The following is an 18,609-nucleotide window of genomic DNA, read 5'->3' as shown; positions in this document are numbered from 1 at the left end:
CCTAATCGCACAAGGCCTCCTTGAGCAATGAGCCAAAATTGCAGTTTTGATTGGATGCCAGTCAGTAACTCTCATTTCTTTGTGGAAACTTCGCATGTCCTACTTCTCGTCGAGGTTATTTAACAAACACACCTTATCGAATTTTCCCCATTCCATGCGCTCTACCATTCCATCCATCGTGAAAATATAAATCTTGCTCACCTGAAAATTTAAATCTGCTATGATCATCTTCTCACCATAGAATACTGAATAACAGTCTTTCTAGGTCCATGTCCATTTCGAAGTTCACGTCTCTCATCCTCGCATGCCACGGTAGAGTGTACATACGCCAGGGGTTTCTTTAACATGCTTCAAAAGGAGAGAAGGCCGGTTTCATCTGAGCATGACCCAGCATCTTCAATGTTTTTCAAGATATTCGTATGAGCTTGCCGATATTCGAATCAGGAATATAGCTAGATCGATTCAGTTGTGGATTTTACTTTGTTAAGGTGTATATAAGTAGAAGATTATAAGTGTACAAGTGCGCCGTCCTCTTCACATCTGGTAGGATCTTGCCCACGCGACTAGTAATGTCAGGCGAACACCATACCATGACCTATTATGTTTAATATTTATACAATGATGTAATGACACCCCGGTGCCGACATATATGCAGATTCGCCTTGTGAAAGTGTCCCGCGATGAGGTCGCCTGGTTCAAGGGGTGCTAGTTCAACAGCTGAAAATGGTGACGAAGTCACCAGATAATTTTCTTGGCATGCAATAAGATGGATAACTCCGAGAAGTGCGGCTCAAGAATCGTAGGAATGATGTGGTCCACTTGGTAACAGTTTTCATATTGCCAAAAGTGTGCCTTGACATACTCCCAATACTCAGGGTAGTAGCCAGCCTGATTCCAATCTAGAATAGCCACGACTTTGCAATCCTTGATAAGAATGTTGTCAGGGGCGACTTCTCCATGCGTGAATACGTATGGGCCTGGGGAGTTCGGCATTGCTCTTATCATCTGCACGACAAGCTCGGTAGACTGTTCGTACTTTCCCCTAGCCCGCAGGTAGTGAATAATGCCCTTCTCGATAAAGTCCTTTGTGTCGTTGAAAGGACCATACCACTGACGGTCTGAAAGCACATCGTCCTCCACTGGAGTGCTGGGATACCTATCAATCTCCGAATGATGGCCTCCAATGTAGACAGATGGTGACGGGGGCTGGAAGGGCGCTGCAAGAAAATTGTCGTTACAGATTGTCCTATCCAGAGAGCCGATATAAGTCGCTCTGTTTTCCCTCATGTGTTCCACGAAATCGCCGAGTTGAGACAAGACAGATACCTTCTCGCTCTGTTCAAGAAGATCCCAGACATCACTAAGACGTTCGCCCTCCACATGCCTCATCCGGATGTAGTAGAAGCCGGTGGTTGGCTCTAGGCCGAAGCTGAGAGGCTCGGGAACCGGAAGACCTTGGTCATAAAGAAGACATAATGCTTTGTACTCTCCTTCATGAACATGCGGTCCCAACTTGATGACAATATCTGTCCCTTTGACCTTGAATACAGTTGGATTCTGCTCTTTTTCCTGGAGGCTCACACATGCAGTGCCCATGATGAACCTCTCCTCGAAGCGCGGCCAGACTTCGGGGCTCGGTGTAGAAAGAAAGTATTTGATAGCCATTATCGTTCAACTTCAAATAGAAGGAGCGGCAATGACAGGAAGGAATGAAAGATAACCTGAGGTCGAAACAAAGACTCAGGGAGTGACTCAACAATTCAATTGACAGCAGACATTGTAGCCTTGAGTGTTATGTGGCTACGTAGACTCGGGGCCGTCGAAATCTATATACACATAACCTCAATTGGATCGCATCAGACGAGGGGCAACAGAGCCGTGGTTCGACTAAGGGCAATGGGCACTGCCAGCGACAGTGGTTGCAACCTGGCTTGCAGTAAGTCGACAGGAACATGGATCAATGTTTTATGCGACGGATGGGAGACGCCCCTGGCTGATGTGGGAACCATCGGATCTCAAGCAATGGTTCAGGGCTTGCGCTCGCACGCACCTCAAGCTGGCTGAGGAGTGAGCTCGACATTGTTCCGATCATCTTAAGCCGAGTGATTGGTCAAGGGAAGAAACTACCATGTACCAACTCGAGAGCTTGGAGCCGGATTCGCCTATGAGAGCCGAAAAGAACTCGAGACACAGACGACCTCGCTTCAGCTGTGGTACCGGTAGAATGAAGACCTCCGCTTGTAAGGTATTTGTGCAGCCTTCTCAGTCTACATAGCTGCTGTAGAACCAAAGTACAGGAGATGCTACCCGTCTGCCACATGGAATGATGCTTTGGGCCGAAACCCAACGTCGCCGGGTGGCACCCGGCTGTCTATCTAATGGTAAGCCTAATGGCAGAAGAAACCCCGGCATCCTAGACTCTTGTTAAATGGAGTAGAAGGTGTGAGGTGAACAAGGGATAATAGCCTGAAGCACAGCTACAGATGAGTCAAGGGTGGCTGCTCCCCCACTGTCATTACTGGGGTCTTTTCCGCATTTCCGAAGCATCCAAGGAAGCGAATTGCTCCTGATCTTCAGTGTGGTTACACTGAACCAACATATGCAATTGCAGACCCTGCGTCGTTATGCTGCTAACTACTGCGTAATAGTAGTTTCAAGACCCCTTCTCTTTCTTGTCATTCGAAAGGATGAAATGTCCATACGCATAGTACTTCCTTTGGCCTAAATTTAGACGATTTGCTGCAGCTGTGACGATCCCTAGTTCAGTGTCCACCCACCTGTCGAACGCCGGTGTTGGTTCAGGGCTCTTTGTCAGTACTCATCCAGGTCATCACTGGGAGTTGTTGTGAAAGGCTCGCACACCAGGGATGAAAACTGCAAGATATAACTCAAAACACACCCGTAGCCACTCGCTTCAAACTCGGCTCAAACTCATCTGCGTAAATAAGCCGTCGGTCTAATTGCGTGGGCGGGATCCTTCACATCCGGACAATGAGAACCCTTCAAGTTCACTTGATGTCGCACGTTGGATCTAACAGCAAAGTCAGACAGTTTGTCTTAGCCTATTTCGGAATTGTACAGTACCCAACCCGCCATCCTGGGCCTTGGGAGATACCCCAGATTTCACCACTACGCAGGCATTATCATTAGTGTAAACTTAGTGTTGGCGGCATATCACAGAGACCGCTGGCTTAGCTGATCAAAGTGTTCCTAGTTGCGGATCTTATCCTTCTCTCTGACTGATATGAGTGTGCGTTTTGCCATTGAGTGCACTGATGTTTGCACAACAAAGATCCATGGTATTGTGCTTGCCTCTTGGTTGATTTCGAGATGCACCAGAGGCCCGTGCAGTCCAATACAGCCCGTTCGCAGTCGATCATATATGCCTCGTCTTCATTCCTGTGGGATGGTTTGGTTTGGATCGGAGATGTGAGCGTCGCTTGAGCCTCTCGTCTTTGCGATGTGTCGTGCTAGGGTTGCACGTGGGGGTTTGATCTTCAAATCACTTTTTAATGCTTATGCAATGGCATTATGCTTAATGACTGTTCTATTCATAGGAAGACATAACGTTGGCTCGTCCAGCATGATGTTCATAGCGGACTGTTTATAATGCACTGGATAAAGTTTCCTAAACATCTGGTATCATGCCCGTTTATTCTGAACGCATCGGGGCGGTTCCTCGCCAAACCCACTGGGCGGTCTTACGACAACGGTCTACTTCTCCTACCACGGTTCACTGGAAAGTGAAACCATCAAAGTGTGGTGGAACGCCTGGATTTTCACTCAGAGTTATTCAAGGCTGCATTTCCTCAGCAACGGGCCGACCAAGAACTGCGTGAAATGGATTATTTCAGTCAAGGTCACTTAGATCCTTGTTTTCTTCTATTGGAATGTTTTAAAACCACTTGGCTACACCTGAAGCCATTCATGGTATCATATGTTTCTCATGCTTGCCATGAGGCCATTAATGAGGCACACGGAGGGTTCAGTAAAATACAGTCCAGTATGAAACAAATAATGCAAGCGAAGCCTCCAATATCGGTGCCTACTTTCCCAGAATCTTCCACGAAGGACAAGCCTAGCAACTGCGCAGCTGACAGTCTCGTAAGGTTCCTACCATGGTCTTGACAGTTCGGTTGACAAGCGCTATAGTTTGGCGCCTGTTGGTGCGGGTCTTTCACTCCTACCCAAGGCCAAGTCAGGAAAGGCACTCATGAGCTGCCAAATATTATGCTTTGATGCCATCTCATAGCCAAATCAGGGAAACCCCTCCAAAGCCAGACATCCCCCACCAATGCATGATTGACGAGCTCATTGTAGCTTCTTTCCAAGCAATGCTGAGAGGCTATGAGGCTTACACCATCCACAAAATGCTGAGCCACACGCATTCATACGGGTACAAACTCGAATCGCGCTGATGAGTGGCAGGAGACAAGGCGCGTTTTCTACCAAGCACCTCGGCAACCGAGATTTGACCATTTGGTGCTCTTCAGTTCAAGGTCATATATCAAAGGTCATCTCGACCGTTGCTATCAAGTGGCTTTCAACCACATCAGGAACGAATGTCACAATTGTAGGAGCTATGTTGTACTGGTCAGCGCCTATTAGTGCGCCACTGATAGGCGGCCGGCGTTCTCCGCTGGGCGCCCTCTTAGTGGAATCTCCATGAGTTGGTTAATGCCATTTAGCTCCGCGATAACAGAGGATGGATCCGACGGAGGGCCATTATGCGGGGAGCTTGCGCCGTACGAATCATGCAAGCACCCGGATATCCTGGAGGCGTCCTGAAAGAATAAGAGATGACCTAAACTCTACTTCATGCTCGAGGTCAACCCAACACTGAAGGCAACTACGTTACGGCAAAATGGCGGTTGACAAGACTGTTTTCGAGATTCCGACTATTGACATTGCCCCTTATTTAGCAGATCCGTCGTCGGAAACCTCTGCAAAGATCATTGAGGATGTTAGGCAAGCGTGCGTGACAACGGGATTCTTCTCCCTGGTCGGGCATGGCGTACCAAAGGAGCTTCGAGACAGACTCTTCACAGCTGCAGAAAAGTTATTCTCCCTTCCCCTTGAAGAAAAGAAGAACCTTAAGCATTCGGTTATGAAGAATCGGGGTTATGAACTCATTGGATCTCAAGCCCTGCAGGAGGGAGCCTTACCAGATCTGAAAGAAGTACGTGCAGAAAAGTCTCTATTCCAAGCCATGTATTGATGCTCATGATCTGGCAGGGCTTTTATGTTGGGAAGAACATTTCTCAAGAGGACGAACGCTCCAGGGCCCATCCTAACCTCATAGGGGAGAATGTGTTTCCATCCAATATCCCGGCCTCAGATCTGAAGGAACCTACAGAGACGTACTACGATGTACTTTTCGATCTTTCCCTGAAGGTGATGGAAATTCTGGCCAGGGGACTCCCCTACGGAGACGACATTTTCAAGGATTTTGTCTCAAACGACCCCGTATGCGCTCTCCGTCTCCTGCATTACCCACCTCAAGTGTCCCAAGATGCAAGACAACTCGGAGCAGGTGCGCATACTGACTTTGGTAAGTCCTAAACATCTTCTGTTTTTTTAACATTCCTAACAACCAGGCAGGAGCTATAACCCTCCTCCTGCAAGATGATTCTGGTGGGCTTGAAGTGCTCAATCATAATACTGGAGAATGGATTCCGGTAGACCCCAATCCAGATGCGTATGTTGTCAACATCGGCGATATGCTGTCAATGTGGACCAAGAATATCTACAAGAGTAACGTCCACCGTGTTATCAATAAGAGCACCAAGGACCGGTACTCCATGCCTTTTTTCTTCGATGGCAATGCTGATGTCAAGCTGACGCCATTCGATGGCAGTGAACCGGTTGGTGGCAAGGTATTGACTGTGGAAGAGCACATGCTGGAGCGATTTGGCACGACATATGGCAGGGCAGAGCAGGTGGAGGCAACTGCTTGAATCATGAAGCTACGATGCATTGCAGATAAGCACGGGGCCCAAAACTGTTTCTCGCTGGATGGATTTGTTCAACAATGTTCTGAGTTACTTGGGAGAGGGCTTGCTGCCTGCAATTACCGTGAATAGAGCCTCAAGTCGTGTCATAAAGTTTGTGGAGGCTGGCACTTGCCAAATTTAGCTCGAGGCTTGTTGCTAAATACCGTTAGAGGAAGGCATTGTCTTGTACAATTTCATTAAGACTCCTCAAGAAGACGTCTAGCACATGTGTCTGGAAAGGGTGCTGTCCGAAGGGTGTCACATGACCAGCCAATGTTCGTTCATTGGGTTCTTTAGGCAAGAACGATGGGGCCACTTACCTTAATGCAATTCGATAACTCAATGTTGACTTCAACCGTCTCTCATCATGAAGCCGGATTTTGATGTATCTGGTGCCACAGAAGAAGATGCCACGCGTATCGCTGCCATCCACCTAGCAGCAATGGACTCCAACATTTTGCTCCACGTACAATTTCCGACTCCGCAAAGCCTCGTCAACCTCGAATCCTTTCTGGCAGACTACACACGTTTACAACTTCGCGATCCACTTTCTGCTGTTCTGGTAGCTCGTGATCCAATATCACAGGAAATTGTGAGCTTCGCTAAATGGGACTTGCCCCAGGGTCCTGATGCGGTTAAGGAGGCGACGGAGACATTCAAATGGTCCAAGGGGTGCTGTCAGCGATATCTGGACGAATACGCAGCCCTTGCTGAAGGCGCTAAGAAGAGAGCTATTGGCGACTTGCCGTGTTATCGTGAGTCCAACATTTTGATACCACGGTAGTACAGTTGCATGTCATGGGCGCGCTCCTACTGCCCCGTGCGGTCGTCCGACAGACACCTGGAGAATGGAGACAGCCCTATATGTGGGTCTACTGTCGTTTGAGCATCTCCGCGGACGCTCCGGTGCACTGGATTAGTCCAACCCACGATCTTGTAAGCTCTTAGACTAATTATTCCTTCACGTAGGTTTGACCTTCGTCTGCACCGACCCAAGACATCAGGGCAGGGGCGCAGGATCTCTACTGACACGGAAGGTGCAAGAGGCAGCGAAGGTAGCCGGAGTGGCAGTTTACCTCGAAAGCACAGTGGAAGCGGTCAAAATTTACGAAAGTTTGGGGTTTACATCTGTAGATGGCTTCAAGATGACTATTCCGAAACGTGGCGAAGGAGGGAAGACAGAGGTGTACGAAGAAACTTGCATGCTTTGGAGGCCGGGTACGATATAGAGCGAGGGCCCACAACATCACCCGAGATATGCTGAACTTCAACGACCGAATCTAACCGAGACGATAGTAGAAGGAGAGGCAGTGAATCAACGACTGATCCTTCAGGAAGGGGATGAAAGAACCCTCTCAAGTCGTTGTGGTCAGAGGTCGATCGGCCCGCGCCGAATGTCGAGTAAATCATCGTGGGTCACTCTGGAGACAAGGTTTTCTCCCCCACGCATTGTGGCGTCCAGGTCACCTACTCCAACGTTGAGCTTCTGGGGTTGTGCTACCATCAAATCAATATTTGCAGGTCGTCCGACGCTTGACAAGTCACAACGACCCTATTGCAAGCAAATGCCTCAAACCAAAAAAAAAAATTGATACTGCTATTTGTATTCACGTAATTGCTTTTCAAAAGGAGACCTGCATGCGTCTCTTTTGGACCATACGAAAATCCGAAATGCGACCAAAAAGTCGCCGGCGACGGCATTGGTGATGCAAGGTAAGACGGCAATTCCACACCCCGCGTTTTTTTGGATAATTGGGGTATCTTTCTCCAAATTGAATCCGGGCAGTGCCTGCATGGTCGTATGGGGGCTCGAGGGATGTCTGCAAGTCACAATGAGTGTGTGTCTGTGGGGGCTCCAAGCGAATGAACCTCGGGCCGTCTCAAGAATGTACAGAGGTCTTGTGCTCTACTTCCTCTGAGGTCTTGCTCTTGGGCTAATGTCTGGTAGAAACAGGTTACGCATTGTCTATCGAAAACAGTGACGTGCATACTGCTCCACGTTGATTTGAGGCAGTACACAGGGTCCAATGATGAAGTGCAGCAAGCAGCTTGATGTGGGCCGGGTTGATACTCAACGGCATACCTCTCCGCCTTGGGTCGCGGAGGCGCAACGATTTGCAGATCTATGATGGGCGGCAAGCCTTTTACGAGTCCAGAGATCAAGCGAATCGACACACTGGGCCAGCCTGACATCTGGTATTGGCTTACATCACTCTCTACCCCGATCCCCATCGACTACTCTGCAGTTGGTAGTTCGCATCAGAATACCTACCACTGGTCCGGTAATAGCTCTGGCTAGCTGCCCGTAATAAGCTTCCAAGCTTCCAGGGTTAGGTTTACGGTGAAGAAAGCGCCATCGGGTGTCGTAGGGTGCTTAGCCGCGCTGGCTGAGCCGCTAAGTATACGCTGGAGTATCAGAGATGAATGGCGGGGCGGACACGCCCGCGGCAAGATTACAGGTCGCACGCACAATTGGCCCGTGACGCATTTCCAATTGCAACTCTCGAGAATCAAGATGGATTCATGGAAGAATGCGACAGCCGGGCTGCTGCCGAAAAGAGGATACCATGTCGTCGAGCCTGATCAGATCTCCGCCTGTATCACCGGTTGTTCCACCAGATAGCCTGCAGGTGGTCCGTGTCTGAATCAAATCTCCCGAAGCAATTGGCCGCATCATGACTCGGCAAAGCGAGCCATTACGTTAAAGGTATTGCCTCGCCCTGCGAAAACCGGTAGGAAGCCTTTTCTATTTGGTAATGGCCACCCCCTGAATGGCAACCCTCGAAATCTTCCGGACAACTGCGATGCGACCGCCGCGGGTAGTCCATACCTGCCCGCTGCCGTCATATCTAGCTGATCTGGTAGCTCGTGAAGCTTCAATGGCTACGATGCCGGTTGCTCTCTGCTTTCGAGTCGCTCGGCCGTTCCTGGCACTAACAGACTCGTTTAGCTTGGCCGGCGCCGGCGTGTAGACAGCACTTGCGGCTGCTTGCATCGACACTGGATGCTTTATCATTATGAATTTTGTAGTTTAATTTTCTCGATGATAAGGTCAGACTTTCTGTCTGTTATCTCTCCGCGCGTTCCTGGCGTGTTTTGGGCTCTTGGAAAGCTGCTGACCAAAATCATCATCAACACCACCGCCAGTGTCATGGGCGGCCGGCTGCGGATGAGGTCGCAATGGAGCCACGGACACACTGCTTAGCACCGCCGATTGATTGATGGATTGCTAGACAATGGAGGCGCCTGCCGCTTTCCCCTGGAGATGGGATGCGGATCACTCTGGCTACCTCAAAATGTCCCCGAAAGTGTCGCCCTTCTTAGGTTTGGCTTTCTTCGTTTTCTTGTGTCACCGACTCTGACTCTCTCTTTCTCTCCTTTGTCGACTTCTCACATGCTTTTTCTCTCTCATCTGCCAGCGACGTCGTCGTTTGCGAGCGCTGCCAGAAACTCTGGAAGCAACCCGCCACCGAGCTACGGAATTTAGCTGGGAGGATTACCGACAGAGTTTATATTTCAATTCAAATGACGCTGATAAGCCAGGCTTATCTCATCCTTGTCTCGATCATCACCTAGGTCCCCCCAAATTAGGGCACATCATCTGCCTCGAATTGGCCCGCAACCTACCATTCCCTACCTACCTACCTACAGTTACACCTACATACACCTCTTACATATCTCTCTCCCGCCGGGGCCTTATCTTTGACGACACGTTGTGCGTTGTGTCAAAAGGCCTGGCTTGCAAGTTGCCCGCCGAGTTTCTCTCATCGTCGAGATACGATCGACGTTCAAGTTCTGCAGGACACGCCGCCCGTGTCCCGTTAAAAGCCTCTCCATAAGGTCGGCCGCGTGGGTAGGCCGCCTGCATTGCCTGGTACTTTCGTGGTGTCCCATATCAATTCCTCCACTTTCCGCCCCTCTACACCCATCCACCATCCTTATCTCTGGGGACTCTTATCAAGCCTCACCGCGGACTCTCTCTCCTGTGGTTCGATCAGTGCCCTGAAAGACGCTGCCCTATTCTGGCGCCGTCACATCTTCCGTGGACCCTGTCTCGATCCATCTGGTTTGGTGCAGCGAATTACATCACTGTGCCCACGGCGCCATTCTCGAAAGTGCCCGTTCTGGGACAATCCAGGGCAGGTGGCAGCATCTCCGTGAGCCAGGAACCTAGGTTTAGCCTCCACCGATCCTAGCCACCACCGAGATAGGCACTGCAGCTGGACCTGGCCTTGGCCTACTGCTCGCTGCTGCTGTGCTGCTGGACGGGTTTAATCGCTCGGCCCTTCTCTGCCGCCTCATTTTCTACTTCATCATGTCCACCCCATCTGCCGTTCCCAGAACGGCTCCCATTGCAATTGCACCCAAACCGCCACGCCTTCTCCCCAGCCGCCAAGGAAGCATAAACATCGAGGCTTTCTCTGGTAGCATCAACGGTATTGACTCACCCTTGTCTTCCCCGTCAAGTCGAAACTCGCCTGCCCCCTGCGAAGCATGTCAACGCCGGCGTCTTAAGTGCGTCATGAGCGAGGACGAAGAGAGCTGCCTCTCCTGCCAACTAAACGGCACGGAGTGTTCGCCAGTGGGAAGCCCTCAGCCGAGGAAACGCAAGGTAAACGGGAACTGGGAGTCTGGATTCAGAAGGTAAGCTCATCTCATGCCTTCTCATATACTTTCCAGCTTCAGGATTATTTTCTACTCCCCCTTATCCTTGTGCCCTGAATTCCGGGCCGTATTTGGGTCTTATCATCTCTTGGAAGCCCGCGTGTCCGGGTGTGCAGGGATGAGACTAGCATGACAATCTCTGACACCTGATTGGCCCATTTAGCTCACAAGGAAGAACTGTCACTGATAACAGATACAGGCGGAATCATCAGTCCAGTCTTTCCAGCACAGCTGCTAGCACATCTTTAATTGAGGAGATGGCCAACTTCGGTGGCCCAACGCTCCTCAAGCGTACCCTTGGTCTTCAGGAGGATCGCTACAGCCAGTACATTGGGCCTACAACTGACTTTGAGCCCTCTCTTATAAATCTCTCGCCTTTTGACCCCCATGATGAGAGCCTACTAGCCCGGGGAACTCTCCGCAAGGTCAGTGATATCGACACCTTCCTGCTATTGCCGGATTATACCACCCCCGGCCATGAGCATGTCATCGAGGATGTCGACGAGATAGAACGGCTCGTCGCGCCTCACAGCCGCAACTTGATAGACCTCTATTTCCGTGTGGTTCATCCCGGCTTTCCCATCATTCAGAAGACAGTATTCTATGAGAAGTATGATCGTAATCCGCGCGAATTCTCCCCGCCGCTTCTGGCGGCGATGTACATCTTGGCCATCAACTGGTGGGACCAAGATGAACTACTCTCATCTCTACCACGACCTAATGTCCGCGAGCTTGAGCGACTTTGCCGGACAACCCTTGCTGATGCCATGTACCGGCCGAAGCTCTCGACTGTCCAAGCGGGCCTACTTCTATCCCAACGACCCGAGGGAGACCAATGGGCACCGACAGCACAGCTAGTCGCTATCGCACAAGAGCTTGGTCTACATCTGGACTGCTCAAGCTGGAAGATACCACCGTGGGAAAAAGGTCTAAGAAAGAGACTTGCGTGGGGCCTGTATATGCAGGATAAATGGGGAGCGCTTGTTCATGGACGTCCTTCCCATATTTTTGCCGCCAACTGGGCGGTGCAAAATCTGGGTCCAAACGACTTCCCAGATGTTGAGTGGGAGGAACATGAGGTTGAAGAGAAGCTTGAAATTGAGACAGGACGGACACTCTTTACACAAATGGTGCAGCTGTCACAAATCTTGGCGGAAATCCTCGAGACCTTCTATACCCTTCAAGCCATGCAGACTGTCTCGAATGCCGGTCTTCAGGGCACTCATCTGGTTCTTTCTCTTGCGAAGCCTATTCAGCTGAAACTGAAAGAGTGGTACTCTGCGCTGCCCAGTACTATCAGGATGGACTCGACTTACCAGGGCGGCAACACGACACAGAGCCGCCTTTCTAGCATCGGCTATCTCCACCTCGCTTACTTTGCCACTGAAATCACCCTACATCGTCGCATCATCCGCTCCATGGTCGCATCCCTGCCCGATTCTCCGACAGCACTCAGCTCTGGCGCGGCCGGACCCGACTCCTACCTCCAGCACATCTGTCGTAACGCTGCCAAGGCGCGTTTGATCTCCGCCATGGACTTTGTTAACCGCTTGACGCCGGCACATTTACGTTCCTTCTGGTACTTTGCTTCGAAGACCAACTTTGCCCTCATTGGCACCTTCGGTAGCCTGCTGTGGGCGACATCCCCTGGCCGTGAGGAGGCAGATTGGTATCGCCGTCGACTCGCCGAGTACCGCTGGACGTTGTCTGTGAGCTCGAAGCCTGGCGAGGGCAAGGGTCTCACAGAGTTCGCTATGGGTATGTTGGACATCAGCACCGGTCTGCTGAAGACCTTGCCCGAGAAGCCAAGCATGAGCCGCTCCGGCAGTGTGGCAGACATAGACAATGCCAGGCGACAGAGCCTCCTTGCGCTAGGCGGAAGCAGTGGGGTCGGCAGCACCATCGACTTCAGCGGACTTCCGAGCGCGGACGTCAGTGGCATGCAGAGCCCCAGGAGTCAAGGAAGCGATAGCAGTGACGATGCCATGTACGGCAGCTTTGCGCCGACGAGCGGTATGGCATCCATGGGCGATTAAGTCGTCAAATTGACAACTAGTCGTATCTTCCTTGAGAGAAGAGAAGATCTGGGGAAACGGGTATGAGCGTTGAAGACTGATCTCGTTGCCTCTGACATTCAGGACATGGTTGATGTATAGACATATTCAGCGCTTCTCCCAGCCGTGTTGGCGACATATGACGTGCGAATGGGACATTTGGGGGGTGGTCGAGGGATCCGGTTTGTGTTAGTCAAAGGATGGGACGGAATGCAGCATTGCCAGGATTTCATGTCATGGATGGGAACAAAAAAGAAACATTTCTCCCGAGTAGCTCATTTCAGATGCTTGGTCATAGTAGCTGATACCCCCCAACGTTAGAGGTGTCTTCTGCATTTTCTTTACTTGGTTAGCGTCCATTATGTGTAGCGAGATACAGTTGGACAGGCATGAAATTGCAAGCGGAATTTGAAGTATCAGTCAATGATCGATCTGACTTTATTAGCACCGATGTGATGCACAGCGGCTATTTAGCGTGCATGTGAACCTCGTGGGGTTGTCTGAGCTTGCCTGGAAGGACGATGGTGGTGTGGTGGTGTCACGGAATCCCACTGTCTCAGCACGACATTAAAATGCATCAATGAGGCTGTCACTCAACACCACCTCTTCCGCTCCGCGGAAATGCAAGCATCCTCCGACTCGGGTCTCATCCTTTCACTTACGGGAGTTGCTTTCATCACGGTGACAAGCGGTAGAGGTTCCAAAAAGAACAAAAAAACGTACAACACCAAGTCCTACGATCGGGTTTTATGTAAGGAAGCATAGTAGGAGTATAAGCAATGTCGGGCCAACGACAGCTATGACTACTAGCACTCTCTTAACAGAACGTTGAAGCTCAGGAACACCAGAGATGTTCCTACTGCTGGTAAACCAACAGATGAAGGGGTCGATTAAATTGTGTAGCACAGGCAATATCATCTAGGTGTAGAAAAACACCACAAGGGTGAACGCATCGAGAGAACAAAGCATACTCAGGTCTGCGGAACTGGATAGTGGTATGAAGAGGAGAAGAGGAGAGAAGGGAGAAGACGAGCACGGCGAGAGGGCTTTGAAGGCCATTTCCACGGTTGACTTGCGAAGGAAGGTATGAGGACGGCAGAGGTTGTCATTTGGAACTTTTGGGAAAGAGTGACAGAAGCCGAGGAAGGCGAGCTACGTAGAATAGAATATATTAGTCGGTAGGCACGATCCGGAGAGCCTATATCCCACCCCGTTACAAGATCTGTTATATATATGGAAAGAACAACCAATGCACCCTGCCCTATGCACTATACTGTAGGCGTAGCTCTTTTAGAACAGCTTAACCGAGGATCCCTAGTTCCCGGGCATCTAGAGAAATAACTCACAGGAACTTAGCCCAGAGGCTTTCCCCTACTTATAACTTAAGGACTATCTAGTCCATATCCTAGCCATAGGACCAAGGGAGACCATCTAATAGCATTGCGATGTAAGTATCTTCTCCTCGCCTTACCCAATATATACAGAGCTAGTTACTAACGGCTACATGCCTAGTTCTAGATGTGCCATGCCGTAGAAATTGAGCATAAAGGCACTGGAGTCTCGAGCGTCGGGAATGTGGCGGCAACGCCGACGACGGACATCAACCTCGTCTACATCCGTCGTCAACTCGACGCCTTTTTGAGCGGGACTTAGCCTGAGGACTTCCCTGGGGGATGTAATGAAAGCACGTTGAAGGGCTATTCCGGCAATGAGGTTGTCCTGAACGGCGATGCAGGCAGGAAGGCGGTTGGGTTCGTAGTGTAGTAGTACCTCACGAATCTTGCCGTCAGGACCAGAACGGCAGAACCCTCGTCGCCTTAATAGGCGCTAAACCAGCGCTGAGTAGGATCGGCCCACTTACAAAGAAGGAAATGAGCCAGGGCAAGATTCGGGCAGCATTCTAGTCTGTACGAGAATCTCTTGGCGACGGACATCATGGTGACATTGGGCGGTCTTAGGAGAGTCTGTAGTAGCAATCAAAGGAGGTAATAAAGTAGAGCTTGAAAGTGAAATCCTGTAGGTGACTCGGCGCCTTACGCCTTCTTTTATCATTTCCACCGCCTTGCGGCAGCAGGCCTGACCTCGACTGGATATCCTCCGTGCAATCGATCAGCCAAGTCATCCTCCATGTCTACGTACACTATAACTACCCCGGTAATCATCTCCGGTCAGCTAGGCTTCCTGAACCACTTCATGCCTGCTGGCCCCTATATGTCATAAAAACACATACAAAGGAAGCCACCTAGTCCAAGGACTACCAGAGAAGGAAAGCATGAAGTGTCGGTAGGTATGTGTGATGTACGTGTGGATAGCTAAATGAAAAAGCAATCTGAAGAGTCTTGAGGCAAAACAGATCACCTGACGAGTGACTGGGAGCAGGCCCCCGTCAGAAGCAACTCAGTAGCTAGGCGAGCTGAGATGCCGTGTCACTTGTCTCACTGAGTGAATTTTTCGTATAGTAGCCACATCAACCATGAAGAAACCTTATTTTATATTGTATGCTCTAGTCGGAGCAAGCCAATGTAACCCTGCCCACGGCAAAGGCTATATGAGAGGTTGAGAACCTTTGATACCTCGACACCGTGGGATGAGCTTCAGTAGGCGCACGTTCGGCCTCCATTCTGGTCTGACCAATGTCGAATGGTCTAAGTTCCTCGAGATTTCGGATGGTTCCTTGACTTCACAAACATGATACTATCATACTGAAGTTGAACCAAGGACGCATCTCATGTTGGTAGGCATATGTGGATATCGAAGTGTCAGCAAAAGCTCGTCTGGGACGTTAGGATGATGCGCCCCTGCGGCTGTTGTTGCGTCCCCGTCCACGGTCGGGCGTGGTGCTCTTTAGGCCACCGCCCCTCCCAGACTTAGCGCCTCTCGTGGAAATTTTGACTGACTTAGCAGTGTCCTTTGTTGCCCGACCAGCTACTGCCCGACCGCGTCTTGTAGCTTTTGTCGGCGTGTCATCTTTGGGATCCTCAGCCTCGTCAATGGGCGTTGCCGCTATAGCCTGGATGGCTTCCCCCCTTCTTGTCCTCTTCCTCTTGGCCACGCTGGTATCAGCCACTGGGGGCTCTTGGGCTGCATCCCCCCTTTCCATGCTGTCATTGGCAATGGCTGGAGGTCCGGTGCCGTCTGCTACTGGCTCCATGGTGCCTTCCTGCGATCTGCGGGCTTTGTAGTCGGCCCACTTGATGTCTTCGAGGAATTCAGACGTCATAACATCCTCGGGCTGTTTGGTGAGCAGGAGCTTCTCTTCGCCCGAGGGTACGACAACGATGCCGTATTTCATGTCTTTCAACGCCAGCCCGCCAAGGGATACGACATACTGTGCATTGGCGAGGAAAATTGCGATCTCACGGAAGTCTGAGACTGATCTGTATCGGGGAAATCCCTGTGGAAAAGTCGACGCGGGGACGTCTTCTTGGTCCTCTGGAGCCTGTCCAAAGTCAGGGGGGTTGGCCTGTTCCACCGTATACCGGCCAAGATCGCCAAAAGACGCAGTTCCTAAATCGTTGGACCGTCCAGCTTCCGGATGCTGCCTGGTTAGGCTTCGTGCTCGAGGGCCTTCGGGTTCGGGTGCGTCCCTGTGCAAGAATGAAGGGTTCGCTGCTGTCTGCTGGAAGTCATCCGGCTTTAGATGCCCAATTGTTGGGCTCTGGCTCCTCGGCTTGAGAGGGCCACCGCCATCGCGTCCAAAAATCGATCCAAGGCCCAGTCCAAAGGGGTCTGAGACTGGCTTCCAGTTTTCAAACAGAGTCAGGTTGCCATCACGACCGGTAGCCGTGGTGTCTACTGGCTCTGTTTGGCCGATGTTGGAATTGCAACCGTTGGGGGGATTGGCGGCCGTCATTGTAGCCTCAAGCTTGTCTCCTAGGATAGCCGCGTTGACTCTCTGCTGGTCTGATATTGGCAGTATCGCCGGTTTCCAGCTCTCGTATGTTTCCTCTTCATACTCGTGGTTGGCGGCTCGATCGCGTCGAAGGAGGGGGTGTTCTTCGAAGAAGCGCTCGGTGTCGTTCGAGTCGCCGAGATGTAACGGTTCGGGCGAAGGCGTCGGCTCTCCGCGGCGGTGCGCCGTCTCGCATTTGGTCGCGTTGGCAAAGGTCCGAACATTCGCCTTGGTGAGGCGAGGCCGGCCTGCGTCGTCGTCATGGAAGGGCATTACGATTACGACCGGCGCGGCGATAAGTATGCATTGTAATCTTTCAAAGACATTTAGTGGGTAAACAAAATCAGTCAGTGGATCGTGTGGGTTGGGTTGTGTTAGTTATATAAGATGGCTAGGTTTTGGTGGTTTGCTTTACCCGTGTCTCTCTTTCATCTTCTTTGTTAGTCAGTCAGTCAGTCTCTTGCTATGCAACCAGCGCTACCTACCTGCGCTGCGGTCAGTTATCAAGGCGGCGTCTCTCTTTGTCTGTATTATCATCTCCCAAGGTTGGAACTTGTACGGCAATTTCCTTTGTCTTTTTGACTATTACAGTTGCCTTGGCTTCATAAAAGATTTTAGGTCGTGTTTTCCTAGACCTTTACAGATGCTGAGAATACTCAGCCAGGAATCAGTTATAGATATTGTACTGTGTTGAGGAGAGCCTAACATGCACCACTTATCTCTATGCTCCATAACATCCGGCAAACATCAATAGCTCCAAGCTCGGAAAAACATCTGGAGATAGGACATAATGTTACATTTTCCATCTATAACAGCCAATATGGCCTAGCCCCGCCTGCGGCCATCCGACTCTCCCCGTCGTTCTCGCTCGATCATCTCATCAAACTCTTTTTGAGCCTGACTTTTCGCGTATGCCTTGTCTTCATCAGACTGCGCATAATTGTAAGAAGAGCCGTCTTGGGCTCCCCGGGAAGTCTGCTCCTCCTCTCGTCGTTGAGCCCAGGAGGAGGTTGGCGCCGGTCGCTGAGCGTCTCCTTGAGGTTTTGCTTGATTCCTGATCCTATCCCAGGCAGACCCTCCATATGATGTCTGGCGTGCACCATACTGCCTCTCTGATGGTGCTACAGGTGAGGCATCATCGAAAGGGTCTGATTCATCCTCAGAGATTGACTGAGGTGGCTCCGGCTTGTACTGCCTCAATGGAAATGCGCCGGGACGGCCCCTAGGCTGCCTTTCCACTTCTTCTCTAGTTTGCTTGACTTGATCATCGGTATCGCGAGCAAACCCAGAAAATGCACGACCAGCGGCATCTTCATCTTGACCGTAAGAACTTGGCTGAGAGACTGGGTTTGCATCATCGTAGGTGCCAAATCCTTGCCGAGAATTTTCGCCAGCACTTTCACCACCTCGTTGCATTGGTAGTGGTCTCCGTTGACCTGGTCGATTCGGAGCAGGACCAGCAATTGCTTTGACAGTTTCACGGAAATCGTGGAGTCTCGGGTCCGCAGCCATATTTGCCAGATACACTGAGACGGCATAAGAGTAAAAGAGCCCTCCTACAGTCATGTGGGCGAAAGTCCCATAGAGGAAGAAGCGGGCGCCGTGCCATGCCCAGTGTGCATTGCCGCCCCGGAGGAAGAAGAATTTGAGGGGGTTGAAACGTGGTGGTTTTGGCTGGTGAAAAGGAAATCGATATGTCGCAAAGCCTCTGCGCCAGAAGCCGTAGGTTACTGCAAGAGTGATAGGTGGCGCATATGCTCGCGTGACGTATGCTTTCGCTGTGTGGTAGGCAATGGCATCCTTTTCTGCTTGGGTCGGCTCCCTCTTCATGATTGCAGCGGCTCCCATAACTCTTGCAGCACAGTTCAACTTGACACCCTGGTTGTTATAGCCGAATATGGGTCCCCATATGGGCACCGTAGGTAAGGCTTCATAGTTGATGCCCAGTCGGTCGGCGTTGCTGAGAACAGTCTGGACACCAAACGTTCGACTGTCAAGCCCATGC

At 50.9% G+C, this 18,609-nt stretch overlaps 3 protein-coding genes across 3 annotated transcripts; 2 read left to right on the top strand and 1 right to left on the bottom strand.

Moving 5' to 3' along the window:
- Nucleotides 1-5,512: 5,512 nt before the first annotated feature.
- Nucleotides 5,513-5,957, top strand: UCRPA7_760 (putative 2og-fe oxygenase protein; the record flags this gene model as incomplete). Its single annotated transcript, XM_007913353.1, has 2 exons — nucleotides 5,513-5,533; nucleotides 5,598-5,957. The coding sequence occupies 2 exons, from the start codon at nucleotides 5,513-5,515 to the stop codon at nucleotides 5,955-5,957; spliced, it is 381 nt and encodes a 126-aa protein (XP_007911544.1).
- Nucleotides 5,958-10,915: 4,958 nt separating this feature from the next.
- Nucleotides 10,916-12,694, top strand: UCRPA7_759 (putative nitrogen regulatory protein otam protein; the record flags this gene model as incomplete). The annotated part of the gene is made up of 1 exon (XM_007913352.1): nucleotides 10,916-12,694. One exon carries the CDS (start codon nucleotides 10,916-10,918, stop codon nucleotides 12,692-12,694), a length of 1,779 nt encoding a protein of 592 aa, XP_007911543.1.
- Nucleotides 12,695-15,494: 2,800 nt separating this feature from the next.
- On the bottom strand, nucleotides 15,495-16,877 carry UCRPA7_758 (hypothetical protein; the record flags this gene model as incomplete). The annotated part of the gene is made up of 1 exon (XM_007913351.1): nucleotides 15,495-16,877. The coding sequence occupies one exon, from the start codon at nucleotides 16,875-16,877 to the stop codon at nucleotides 15,495-15,497; it is 1,383 nt and encodes a 460-aa protein (XP_007911542.1).
- Between the last annotated feature and the right edge of the window lie 1,732 nt (nucleotides 16,878-18,609).

This window comes from Phaeoacremonium minimum, assembly GCF_000392275.1.
Source record: "Phaeoacremonium minimum UCRPA7 unplaced genomic scaffold PA7_03_scaffold_40, whole genome shotgun sequence".
NCBI lineage: Eukaryota > Fungi > Ascomycota > Sordariomycetes > Togniniales > Togniniaceae > Phaeoacremonium > Phaeoacremonium minimum.
This window is presented reverse-complemented; position numbering and strand designations above follow the sequence as displayed.